The sequence below is a fragment of the Buteo buteo genome, chromosome 9 (genome assembly GCF_964188355.1).
Source record: "Buteo buteo chromosome 9, bButBut1.hap1.1, whole genome shotgun sequence".
In the NCBI taxonomy this organism is placed as follows: domain Eukaryota; kingdom Metazoa; phylum Chordata; class Aves; order Accipitriformes; family Accipitridae; genus Buteo; species Buteo buteo.
The window spans coordinates 17,511,916-17,526,277 of NC_134179.1; the positions used below are offsets into that span (position 1 = coordinate 17,511,916).

The following is a 14,362-nucleotide window of genomic DNA, read 5'->3' on the forward strand; positions in this document are numbered from 1 at the left end:
ACCATCTGAGAATAAAATGCTGTCCTTAATAAGGAATGCTCCTGTTAAAATTAGCTTAATTAGGAATATCAACCCAAATAAGGTCATTCAGTCTTGGCAAATAAACAGCAAAAAGCACTACAGTCATGACATCACTTCTTGCTGTCTGCAAAACACCTCAATTTTGGACCATGTGAACAGTTTACCTCAGTCTAATCTTAAAAAGAATTACCTTTCATAAATCTGTACATAGGTTTGTATTGCAAAGTCATTTTGATACCACCTCTTATTTATATGATGACCTTTCCTTCAAGAAGTGTGCTGGGCATACTTTTTATGTAAGCATATTAAAAGGGTTCCCTGACGGTCATGACTGCTGTAGTGAAGAGGCTAAAACTGGTTTTAGTCTACCACTGCTTCATATGCTCACAGTAGTCCCAAACATTTATCTGTTCCACTCCTGCTCACTGCCTGGACGGAAATTTTGTGACAGTGAGAATTTCTATGAAATTCCTTCAGTTACTTTCAAATGAAGATAAAAATAATTATTTATAAACATTTTTGAACACTTTACTAGGTGGAAGCAACTTAAATAAATAAGTTAAAATTTCAGAATGAATATAGTTATAGATATGTGTTCCTAACTTCATGAATTTAAAAGAAAACAGGAGAAAGAAACTTAACAACAAGCACCTGACAGTCAAACCCAGATGGCAGATCATATGAACAACTCCTAGGTTTCTCTTTTAGTACTTCTCTGAATCCTATCATCATTTTTGTATTATTCTGTTACTAAGGAAAAAGTCTACAATCTTAACTCCCACTTGACAGAACTTCAATAAACATCAGCATCAAAAGCCTCTTTAGGAAAAAAAAAGTCTGGACAAAACCATGCAGTCAAATATTTCCTAAGTACCAGGTTCAATTGTCTGCTGTTGTACATTGCAGCTCTCCATCAGAATGCAAGTATGCAAAGTGCAGCATAAACATCATCATGGAAACATAAATGGATTTGCTATGGGTTTGCTTTCCTTTTATTTACTGTAAGCAACAATTCTTATTCTCCTTGAATGTTAAATGGCAAAGGAAAAAGGTTTGTCAAATACATTGATAGTACTAAAACCAACAACAACAACAAAAACTAAGCAAAAAAGACTTTATCATTTGTGGAGCTCTGATCTCACAATTTAACTGTTTGACTCCAAAACATAAATGACCAGAGAGCATGGCAGCGGGGGGAGGATTTTTATATATAAAAGAAGAATGCCTGTTGAACGTTATCAAGCATCTCTGACCTACACAGATCAATATTTTGGAACTATGCAAACAAGTGTAACTACAATTAAGATCTTACCAATTTCTAAAAGTCACTTCTTCACTTTCTATTTTTTTTTTTTTTATTAACAAACTATAAAAAACAAGCAGTGGGAGGTTAGTAAAGGGCTGGCAGTTTGGCCTAAAAACCTGAAAACTTGGTTTATGTTGTGGATACATTTAAGGTAAAGAACAAACTCTAATCGTGAATATTAATTCAGTTACCTCTAGAAATCCTACCATATGTTCTTAAGAATAAAAAATAAATAAGTTACATTTATACAAAAAGGCCACATTAGCCAGAATTCACAAATGCTGCAAGTAATCTGTAGAAGGAAGGTGGTAATTAATTATTATGCTTCTTTTTTTTCCAATCCATGACAGTCTAAAAACTTAACATATTTTCAAATGAACAGTTATTAATGATGAACGGAAACATTTAAATATATGAGCAGTTAATCAGCGTTACCTAAAGTGGATATTTAGGGAGGCTGGCACTTCATGCTGTGAGAGTAAATGCTAACACAGCTAGGATACACGGTTTGTGCACAAGTCATTAAACTAGTTATTTCATCAGCTTTGCCCACCTGATGTCACAGGTGCCATCTTTCTGTTAGACTCAGTCTGGTTACACAGGCTTAAGGTCAGCTTATGCAGCTGTTTTTTCACAATTTAGGAACAGAAAGAAACCCTTTCCCCTTCTTTTGAGTTGCGAATTTCATTAAACAGAAATCTGGGAGGAAAAAAAGTCATGTTTCCACTCTTCACAATACAAAAAATCAAGTTGCTACATATGCCTGGAAGAGGGAAATAGCATCCAAACTCCTACATTCTTCTGAGGCACATCAAACCTTTACTGCCTTTGAAATGCAATAGGATAAAGTAAAGATGAGTCATTGCAACTCAGTTCTTATTGTTTACAGTGTTATTTGCCATTAACATCAACGTTTCTTTTTGCTAACAATTTATCAACGGGATTTACCCAAACATAAAACAAAGGGGGCTGGAATTTTGCTTTTCCCCCCAGTATCTGTAACAGAAAAAAGCATATATATCTCTCATTTTCCATGAAGAAATAGACACTTTACAAAATCCATGTCCCCTCTCTACACCAAAACTCCTTACTTTCTGAAAGCAGACTTTTGAAGCACTTGTTTGAGTTCATTAAAGATGCAAGACTTTCCTTGTTCAACACTGCATTCTTCCTTTGTTAGAATAAGCTTACTCTGAAAGCTTCCTTCCAGGAATGTAAAATGAGATTGTTTTTCAGCAGCTGAGCTGTGTCACAGCCTCACTTCTAAACAGGTCTTCAGCTCATTGCTAAATGGGAAGATATTCTTGGGTGCTCCTGGAAGATAAAACATCCCAAACCTCCACTGCAGCACTCACGGGCTTGTTAGCCAGTCCTTTCCAGGCCAACACAATACACCTTTGTTCCCAGCTGTCCCAGCTGCTTTTTCATTTCCAGATTTTAAGGCTTTTAGATTAAAATTATAATTCTCTAAATTTCCTCCATGAGGGTTAGCCTCCCCCTTTTTGCCATTTCCCTACAGCTGCAGTGAACAGATACCCCAGCTGAATCTCCTGCTACACAAGAGGATTTGGCAACAGTGTTAAGTAGGACCAGCCTGAAGCTCAGGGACAGGGGTAGGGGTGTGTCTGACATTATTTTAGTCCTATAGAGTCCAATATTCTTTTTCTTAATATTACAGCAACCTAAGAAATTTGGCATGGAGTTCACTTTATGTATAAACATTGAACAAAATCAAAGGGTAACTATCAAATCATACTCAAGATTATGAAGTGGCTTAAATTAATAAAAAATTCTCTTTTCACCACATGGCAATTCTTTGACAGAACAAAAACTCTGTAGCTGTCCTCATGGTTTAGGGCTGTAGTTGAGAAGACATGGAATTAAAATTAATTAAACAATAACCCCTTTATATACGCACAGTGCTGTTGCCAGAAAGAAACAAAGATACCACATAAAAAATAACATTGTGCTGGGTAATACCTTGGTTTAGGTGTGTGGCCTCTGTAATCTGAATACCATTCACAGAACACTGTGCTCCATTCAGTGGTATTAGATTCACAGTACCATTGAGATTTTCAAAGATGCAATGCTCACTTTCCAAATCAAGGCCATGAAGAACTAAATACAAAGAAATGAAATAACACAATGAGTTTCTTAACAGCTAGTAAGATTAGCATACCGATATCAATTTATTAGGGACATATTGCACTACATAGTTGAGAGTATCTTTGCTCTTTATTCTGTACAATGTTTTTTTCCTTCCTTCATCCACCCTGCACACCTAAAATGTCAATGCTGTTTATCGTTTTGTTGTAGTGGAAAGAGAAGTGTGTTGAGTTGCTTGGGGTTTTTTGGTGTAATGTTATTTCCTCCTATGTTTTAGCACCAGATTAGTAAATGCTTCTTTCCTTCTGACAGCAACCAGGAAAGTAAAATTTACATATTTGTACAGACAATTTTGACCGGTTTCTGGGAAATAACAAAAGATTCTTGACCTTAAAGCAACCATGTTTAAATCTGAAAATACAGGATATAATCTGTGATTGCAGACTAACAAGGATGGCTGAAATAAGGTTCTTATGTTCTATTATATTCAGGCCTTTTATCAATTAGTTATGCTACTTTCTGTCTCTTCAACTGATGTATGATTATCTCTACCTGTATCGTTTAATACTACAAAGCAATGCAAGTTCGCTAGTTTTATGAAATTTACATAGAAATTTTAATCCAGGCATCTTTTGACAAATACATACTAAACTAAGTTATTTGACTCTCAATCTCTCACCTGAGAGTTAAAGGATGCAGTTTATTTAATGAAACTGCCTTCAGTCAACATATGTGGCAGGGCAGTCCAGGTCTGGCAGTTAGTTGCTTTCATAAGAAGTGAATAAGAAAATCAGTACAAGAATCCCACCTACTTTTTAGCAACTTCCAGAATTTTCTTCAACTCAAATCTAAAGTCCAAAGACTACTTTAGGTATAACAATATAAAAATACTGTCATTATACAAAGGTTAAGAGAATACCTATGCAGTAACTGTGACAGGTGCTGTATGAAAAAGGATGGGATTTTTACACAATGCTATTTCAAAAGAACCAAGAAATATATTAGTAACAAGTATATGGATATGAATAAATTTTAAGCCCACAAGCTATTCTAGAAGTCATGCTCCTTGAAGCAAATCCCATGTAATTCAGCTCTCAAATTTTCTAAAAGTTAAAATATGCAAGAACATACAGACAACAAACTGAAAAAGGGAAAAAAGGTATGAAGCTTTGTTCACTTATTGGGATGTTAGAAGGAGGAAAATCAGCTGAAGAAATAATGTAAACCAAAGCCAAATTCCATACCAATATCCTGTTCTGTCACAGCATCTTCTCTGCCAACATATGTTTGGCCCTCCTAATAAACAGAGAAACACGCATTATTTTCAGTTGAAATCTCCCTTCCTCCCTCACAAAGATATGTTATCCTTCCACTTTCTCAGAGTAACCTGAACAAAATATATGTTTAAACATACATGAAAAAAAAGCAGGTAGCATTTTCAGAATGCTTTCACAGTCATTATTATACAATATTATTAGCAAATTCAAGTTTTAACTGTCCTGTGTAGAACCATCTTTGTAATTCTGAGGCAATTAATGTAGATTAGGATTTCAAGTCAACCTTTACAATAAGGTGAATGAAAAACAAATATCCATGCGTACAAATTTCAAACATCTATCTCTGGTTAACCAGCTGACCCTCAGGATATACCTAAACAGTAAATTAACAGGTATTTTAATTGAATCAGTTGCAAACTCTTAAGAGCTTTTCTTACTCTAGCAGAGAAATGTAATGAGCTTTTCTTACTCTGGTGGATGAATGTAATGAGCACTACATTTAGACTGCAACTTAATATTACAGTTTGTCTACTGAAAAAAATCACAAGGTATATAAAGGCTATGAAAACACAGATGTGTATTTACCTTCAAGTGGTACAAGATGATACCAGTACTGAGTAGATCATCATCAATACCAATGAGATGAGGCAGTTCAGAATCTAACACCACTCCTATCCCTTCTTTCCTCAGAGCCAAGGTTTGTTCCTGTAAGGGACAGAAATCTATTTATGAGGACATGCAAGAAGTACCGCTCTTCCTTCTCTTTCTAAACCAAGTTTAATGTAACTTATTCTCTGTAATATCACCCCCAAAAAAGCAGGCTTTTTCGTTTGGTTTTTTTTTTTTTTTTTTTAATTTTTTTTTTTTTTTACATTTTCAATGCGACTGTTTTATTTCCATTAAGCATTCCAAGTTTGCTGTTCAGGAAATCTGTGAAGGTGTTATTTGAAAGAAACCAAACAAACAGGTGAATTATACCAGAGATAAGGAAGATCCATCAAGAACATAACAAAGCAATGCTGTCTAAAAGCAAGCTACATACCACCTTGCATGAATGTAAGGAGAACGTAAAACTCCTCAGAATTCAGTACAGCTAAGGAATAGAAAACTGAAAACTCTTTGACAATCCTTTAAATAAATTGAATCTTTCACAATAAAAACCCCACACATCTGAAAACTTGGTAAGCCTAAGCAGTTAAAACATCATCCAATATAAGGGAAGCACTGACAACAGTAAATAAATGTAGGAAATATTTGCAGGATATAATTCCAATTTTTCAAAATTCCTTAGGGCTACATTGTACGGCCACCTGTAGGATGAAGCATCATTCAGCAAGACTATGAGCGGGACACTTCAACTTTGGATAAAATATCATGTGATGTAGTACTGATTAGACAACCTATGCAATAAATAAGAAATTAATTATAGCTTTGAAATAAGTTTTAGTACTTCTGAAGATTATTTTTCAAGTTTAAACCAAATCCTATTGGCTTCTAGGCCTGGACAATAAAAGCAACAGAGACTTTGAACGTGTACACCCACCACCTTTCAAAATGAATGTGTTTTTCTAAGTAAAACAGCTAAGCCCTTATGAACCAAGGAAGACTGACAACCCAGGAAGGAGAGGCAATGTCAGCAAGTACCACTTCTGCATATTAAGGCGCACACATTTCTCCTGGTGCTAGTAAACATGGAAAGTAAGTTTTCTGACAGCATCGTGACTACTCCTTTTCCAAGTCATCAATATGCCTAATCTGAAGCCAAACAAGACACTACACTGTTTGTAAGAAAAAATAACAGATTGATTGTTATATGTATTTTTCCCTAGTACAGCAACCTGCAAATCTGAAGGAAGAAAACAGATGTAATATCTCATTTCCCTATACCACACAAAAAGTCATCAACATTGACACTGTTTAAAAAATTCTAAGTATGGATACACCTGGGCAAGGCGAGATGATACAATGTACAAAAGACACTCCAAAATAAAACCAGGGAAATCCCACTCTGGTCATCGATGAATTAAAAAGTTCTCCAGAATTCAGAAAGCAAGGAAGAAGCTGTGATTCATGTTGCCCTGCAGCTCTTTGACATTCAGACTGCATCCAGCTATTCGTTGGTATTATAAAAGTGTCACCTCATAAAACCAAAAAATACAGCTTAAATCATTGTTCAAGTGAAAAAGTAATTTCAGTCAAAGATACCTATCACACAAAGTATTTACTGAGTGGCATCTACTATTACACATAATCTATAATGTTCCCCTATGACAAGGCTGAAGACTTAAAACACTAAGGACTGGTGGCCATTTACACAACTGCTGGCACCTTTGGCCCAATGGAACTGATAAAATATTAAAAGCTGAACATTTTTTCACCAGCACAACAAAGCATTTACCAACATCCCTGACTGAGGAAACAATAGTCATCCCAGGAGGCAAAGAAATTATCACTAGGTGAGAAAAATATCTCACAAATAATTAAGAATAAAGAAAAAAATGTTTCTTCATTTTCCATTCTTTAATACTTAACACATTTTTTACTATATTCAGAAATAAAGCATGAATAATTGTTATTTAAAATTGACACATTGCTTATTTTTTCAGATCTAAAATTAAAGAACACAAATTAATTGAGTTTCTAAACCCTTATTTTGTAAATGGCTACCATTCACACACAGAATGTATCCTGTTGATGGAACCATTATAATAAATGCAGTGGACAGAAGCTGTGATTAACTATGATTTTTCTTTCTTCAATACTTGCTGTAAATTAGCTTTTATCTTCAGATACAATTTACTAAAAATCCTGAATCTTAATCAGGTATCTGGAATAACTGTTAAACTTTAATCATTTGGCTTAAAATTTAATTCCAGATTCAAAAGCTTTTGGAAGAACGACTCCAAATGCCAAACTGTGCCTTTTTGCCCCAAACCAAAATCACAGAAACCTCATGAACGATAGATCTTTACTACTTTCTCCCACAATGAAATAAAGAAGAGAAAAAGGCCAGAAAGAAGTAGCCAAATTACCCTTCTTTCATCCTTGATGGCATAGGAAGAATGTTTCTAATGGCATAGGAAGAATGTTTCTAAAGGAGGACAGACCTCTTTTGAAATAAATTGAAGGTATGTAAGCTATTATAAGGTAGAGAAATTATTAGGTTTGAGCCCCAATTTGATTCATTTTCATTTGTGCAACACAATTTTAAGCAGCAGTAAATCCCTAAGTCAAATGACAAGAGCAGGAAAGGTCACTGTCCCTATTAGAAAATTACTAATTCAGAAAATGTGCAAAAACCTCAAGGTACAGTTTAAGAAATCTGAATGTACTGCACGCATCTTAGCTTGAATTATCCTTGAACAGGAAAGTGTACACGTACTCACTCCATACTTAAGATGAGTTCATAAACTGTGGAATATAAAGAAAGCCAAGTATTATCCACAAAGGAGCACTCCAGTTAATATAAATGGCTACTGTGTGAGGAGAGAAAAAGGGGAGGAAAAAAAAATTATTTTCTTCTTTAGAAGCTGCTAGATCAAATGGGCTCATTCGAAGAGTAGAAACTCAGAAAATAATTCTGAGTCAGTACATAAGAAAACACTTTCTTGAGTCAAAGTTAAAACAAGGGGATTATATTGTATATTTAAAGGACGGTCTCTCTGAATTCAACTCTGACTCAGCAGTCAGAAATATCCTGATATAGTAAATTCATTAACACTTCTGTGAGAGGTACAACAACTACTGTGAAATCTTATCCCTTGTGCACTGATGTAGCAGCCTTCTTACTCCAGCTACAGGAGGCATTGCGTCCGCCGGTTCTTGTCCTCCTGGCAGACTTCAACCACCCCAACATCTGTTGGAAAAGTAGCATGATGAGCTGTAGGCAATCCAGGAGACTCCTGGAGTGCATCAAAGATAAATTCTTAAGCCAGGTAAAAGATAGTCCTACCAGAGGGGACGTGATACTGGACCTGATGGTCACCAACGCAAGTAAACTAATCAGTGACATCAAGATTGGAGGCAGCCTGGGCTGCAGCGATCACACACTGGTGGAGTTCACAGTCCTGAGGGATATGGGTCAGGCAAAGAGTAAAGTCAGGACCCTGAATTTCAGGAAAGCAAACTTCCAGTTGTTCAATAAGTTAGTCAATAGGACCCCCTGGGAAACTGCCCTCAGGGACAAGGGAGCAGAACAGAGCTGGCAGATCCAGGTGTAAGAAATCAGGAAAGGTAGGCAAAAGACCAGCATGGATGAGTCTATACCTGCTGGTCAAACTAAAACGCAAGAAGGAAGTGCACAGGTAGTGCAAGCAGGGACAGGTATCCTAGGAAGAGTATAGGGATGCTGCCCAGTTTTGTAGGAATGGGGTCAGGAAGGCCAAGGCATGCCTAGAGCTGAACTTGGCAAGGTATGCAAAAAATAAGGAGGGCTTCTATAGGTATGTCAGCCAGAAAAGGAAGGTCAAAAGAAAGTGTACCACCCAATGAACATGACTGACAAACTGGTAACAAAAGATGAGAAGGCGGCTGAGGTACTCAAAAACTTTTTTTCCCCTCAGTCTTCACTGGCAACCTCTCCTCCCACACCTCTCAAGTAGATGAACAACATGACAGGGACTGGGGGAACAAAGTCACTCCCACTGTAAGAAAAGATCAGGTTCATGACCACCTGGGGAACCTGAACATACATAAGTCCATGGGACCTGACAAGATGCATCCCAAAGTCCCAAGAGAACTGACTGATCTAGTTGCCAAGCTACTCTCCATGACATTTGAAAAGCCATGGCAGTCAGGTGAAGTCCCTGGTGACTGGAAAAAGGGAAACGTTGCAGCCATTTTTAAAAAGGGTAGAAAGGAGGAACCTGGGAACTACCAACCTGTCAGTCCCACCTCTGTGCCTGTCAAGATCATGGAACAGATCCCCCTGAAATTTATATTAAGGGACATGTAGGCCAGGAAGGTGGTTCAAGACAGCCAGCATGGCTTCATCAAGGGCAAGTCTTGCCTGACCAACTAGTGGCCTTCCATGATGAAGTGACTACATCAGTGGACAAGGGAAGAGCTGCAGATGTAGTCTATCTGGGCTTCTGTAAGGCTTTTGGCACAGTCCCCCACAACATTCTTCTCTCTAAATTGGAGAGATATGGATTTGATGGGTGGACTGTTTGGTGGAAGAGAAATTAGTTGGATGGTTGCACCCAGACGGTAGTAGTCAACAGCTCAATGTCCAGATGGAGATCGGAGACAAGTGGTGTCCCTCAGAGGTCTGTATTGGGACCAGTACTGTTCAATATCTTCATCAATGACATGGACAGCGGGATCGAGCGCACCCTCAGCAAGTCTGCAGATGGCACCAAGCTGTGTGCTGCAGTTGACGCGCCTGAGTGTTGGGACGCCATCCAGAGCGACCTGGACAAGCTCGAGAAGTGGGCCCACGTGAACCTCATGAGGTTCAACAAGGCCAAGTGCAGGCTCCTGCCTCTGAGTTGGGGCAACCCTCGGTATCAAATACAGGCTCGGGGGATGAAGGGATTGAGAGCAGCCCTGCCGAGAAGGACTTGGGGGTACTGGTGGGTAAAAAGCTGGATGTGAGCCGACAATGTGCGCTCGCAGCCCGGAAGACCGTTCGTATTCTGAGCCGCATCAAAAGAAGCAAGGCCTGCAAGTCGAGGGAGGCGATTCTGCCCCTCTACTCCACTCTGGTGAGACTCCACCTGGAGTACTGAATCCAGCTCTGGAGCCCTCGGTACAGGAAAGACATGGACCTGTTGGAGCGACTCCAGAGGAGGGCCACAAAAACGGTCAGGGGGATGGAACACCTCTCCTATGAAGAAAGCCTAAGAGAGTTAGGGCTATTCAGCCTGGAGAAGAGAAGGCTCCAGGGAGACCTTAGTGCAGCCTTTCAATACCTAAAGGGGGCTCATAAGAAAACTGGGGACAAACTTTTTAGCATGGCCTGTTGTGACAGGACAAGGGGTAATGGTTTTAAACTAAAAGAGGGTAGGTTTTGACTAGATATAAGGAAGAAATTTTTTACAATGAGGGTGGTGAAACACTGGCACAGGTTGCCCAGAGAGGTGGTAGATGCCCCATCCCTGGAAACATTCCAGGTCAGGTTGGACTGGGCTCTGAGCAACCTGATCTCATTGAAGATGTCCCTGCTCATTGCAGGGGGGTTGGACGAGGTGACCTTTAAAGGTCCCTTCCAACCCAAACTATTCTATGATTCTATGATTAAGTTTGCTATATTAACGGATACAGACGCATCTCCAAGCTTGCAGCTAAGATACGTTCCAGCAGTTTAGAAACAAAATGTTCATGTAAAGAACTTACTTGAGCCTAAGAGTTAATTTTCACCACATACAACTGCCCATGATAAAGAACACCTTTATGATATATAGGATTTCTTTAAATGTATGTATATATATACAAACACACACGAAAATAGAATCACACAAGTTTACTTTTTAGCCAACAAGATATTGAATTAAATTTAAAAAAGAAAATGAGCCCAAAAGACATTTCTAACATTCCTTGAACAATCTACCAGTAGAGTGAAAACATATGCTGCTACTGGCCTAGCACATATTAAAAGAGTACACATAAGCAGCACACTGCCGTTTTAATGAACAGAACCTCTTGGAGGAGTTTAATTTCTGTTACACTTTCAATGCAAAAACTCAATTCTTTTATTTAAATATTGAACAGTTAGCTGCTGGCACACAGTCCTGAGAATACACTGTGCAGACACTTTCAGTAAAACATGACATTACACTGGCTAAGTAAATTGTCCAGATGTCTATATTTAAATTATGCAAAAATGTGTAATGTCAAATTAAAGAAATTATGGGTGAAAATGTGCAACGGCAAAAGTCTTTGCATTAATATTTAACCAGACTATACTAGAGCAGATTCTTACGCTAACAGGTACTTTGCGTGCATTTCATTTCATTGAAAATATGCTATTATATCCCGAGTTCACAAAAATGTCTGAAGATACTCAGTGGCCCAGCACTAACATTAAGCCCTCTATAAAATACATAGATGTAAACTGTACACAAGGGAAGTGCTTAATTCTTAATTGGTTTTCCTCCAGTTATGTATTCAGTCCACTTTGTGTTCCCTTTAAATCACTATAAACAATTGTTTCATACCTACAGAAAAAAATATTCCATACCGCTCAGAATTCAAAGGCACCTAAAAATGTTCACTTCCAAACCCAGCAGATACATGGCATTAAAGAGGCTATGCAAACAGCAAGAATAAGAAATATGGATGAAGCAGCCTCAGCTGGTCACTCCATAATCAAGGTGGGTGAAAAACCCAGGACTTCATTCACTCAAGTCAGAAATTTATATATACTTCATCCCAGAATGGCAAAACATTAGATGACTTAATATTACAGTTCCATTGCAGAAGTTTTGGACAAATCCAAAGCTGAGGGTTGTACTACTGAATTACAACAAAAAAGATATACCTATACCAGGCAAACCCAGTTCATGCATGTGTGCTCTAAGAGGTCTACACTGATTGCATTTCCAGAGTTAACCCTTTCAAAAAAGAGAAAATGAGGCATAACTGCAGGGCAGGACCATGATGAATGTGTACAAAACCTGAGCGGAGGAATTCCCAAACAAGTAGTGCTCACTTGCTGTCTCTTATGCAAGGGAGTAGAAAAGAGAATTATTCAGCAGGAGTTCAAAACCAAAAAGCAACCCCTTGTTAAACTGAAGGACACTGCAGACATCAATAATTTACACAGATGCAAAAAATGAACTCAAGAAACGGTGAGAAAAGGAAAGGAAGTACTTGTGGACAAAGGCATAGGGTATCCATCACCTGTGGTTCCATAACTCCAACAACTGCAGACACAGAAAGCATGGGAAGTTTTCTGGGGAAGGATTGCTATCTGCTTGCCCTGTTTTATGGTCCAAAATCGAGTACTGTTGAATAAACCCTACTTCACCTACAGGGGTATTTAATCTGAACCAGTGTAGTTTTTCTTTAACAAGGGCACAAAGGACAAGAATATTTGAAGTTTGATTTAAAACCAGATTTCCTAGTGTCTTAAGGTATATTATCAGCAAATATACCTTACAAATTTGTGTTACCAATAAAAATTCTCAGTCCCTATTGACTGCTACTAATTTTTTTAAGTAAAAAATTCTTACAGCAATGAGTTCTTTAGATACTACGCATAAAAATCAACATAAGAAAATATTTCTTATTCACATTTACTGCTTTTTTGTTACAATGAATTGCTTTGACACCCTAACTAAATTATCCAATAATCAGGAACTCAGATCAACAAAATATTATCTTATTATTGTATGCATCATCTGTGCATTCTACGGAAGTCTAATTTATCTTCAGAGTTACAAAATTTTCCAAATATGTCATTGGAATATGTAATGCTTTTATTATTCCTGTATTAACCTGCATACAGTGGTACATTCATGCATTCATCTACATTAATCAAATACTCTTGTGAAATATGAAAGCTTTCAGTGCAAATGAAAAAAATACTGGTTTTCATCATGTTTCCCCCCGCCACCTTTTCCAACTGGGGAATTATTTTGCTTACTTATCTAAGACAGACAATCCTCCAGCGTGCAGTTCCTTTCTAATGTAAGCTTTAAAAATGTTGCTTGCAAATATATTAAATTCCATATGGCATTAATAAACAATAACTGTCTTCCATGAAAACGCCTCTAACTTTGATCTTGGACTTCAACTTGCACGCAATTCTGCATGACTCGTGTAATTACTAAAGCCTCAAGTCTGATGTGAAACCCACGAAGCATTTCTATTGCATATTCTTTGATGTTTGAGCAAATGCTTGCAAAACAGCAACCTGTTACTAAGTCAAAAGTCTACATAAGAGCTCTGACAAAAGCCAGTCTTGTAAACTCAACTATGCAACAAGTTCACCATCCTTGTATAAAACAGCTGTAGACCATGGCCCAGTTCCATCTCCACATTATTTCTTTTCCCTTCTGAATACAAATTTTCTAACTGTTATTTTCCACTCAAAGCTTATTCCCATTATTTGGGTGGTACAGTCCTAATGTTTGGAGAGATTTTTAATGGATTAAAAATAGCAGGATTTAAGAGGAATACACTGCAGACAGACTTCTGTTTGTTTCTATTTACAGAAATTATCTGAATAATTCTAGATATCATTCTTCTGAAAGAAAAGTGCTACATAAACAGATGGACGACAACTATGAATTTTCAAATGCATTACATGATAATTATTATATTTATAAAGAAGACACAGCCAATGAAGTTGCACTCAATATTAAGAGGCAAGCATACTAAAATTTTAGTAAAGTTGCCAGTAAGCCCTGCAAAACACAAGAAAGCTTACTTGATTAGTTCTGTAATTTAAACAAAATGTCAGGAATTTTACCTCTGCTTAAAACACCAGCCATGTTTCTCCTGCCTGAAGGGGAAGAGCTGAAAGTGACTTCCTATGTTGTGAAGTGCACTTCCCAAACACCATAATAAATCATTTTATAGATTACACTCAGGCTCTCATCTTACAAAATGTAAATTTTTTTCAAATATATGGTCTGAACTTACTAATAGTTCATACTTGTGTATTTAGCATCACTATTGACATTCAGCTGAAATAATTCTTTTCCTT

At 37.4% G+C, this 14,362-nt stretch overlaps 1 protein-coding gene across 14 annotated transcripts in view; it reads right to left on the bottom strand.

Annotated features, from left to right (window-relative positions):
- Nucleotides 1-14,362, bottom strand: part of KIF16B (kinesin family member 16B) — a 154,009-nt gene that overhangs the window by 79,656 nt on the left and 59,991 nt on the right. For all 14 annotated transcript variants that reach the window (XR_012651618.1, XR_012651616.1, XR_012651617.1 and 11 more), the window contains exons 13-15: nucleotides 5,296-5,415; nucleotides 4,678-4,729; nucleotides 3,308-3,445 (exon numbers count right to left, since the gene is read on the bottom strand). Coding sequence is in view for 7 of the 14 variants with exons in the window: in XM_075035506.1 (XP_074891607.1) it covers nucleotides 3,308-3,445; nucleotides 4,678-4,729; nucleotides 5,296-5,415 (310 nt within the window). In the remaining 7 variants the exon portion in view is untranslated. The remainder of the gene's footprint in view (nucleotides 1-3,307; nucleotides 3,446-4,677; nucleotides 4,730-5,295; nucleotides 5,416-14,362) is intronic.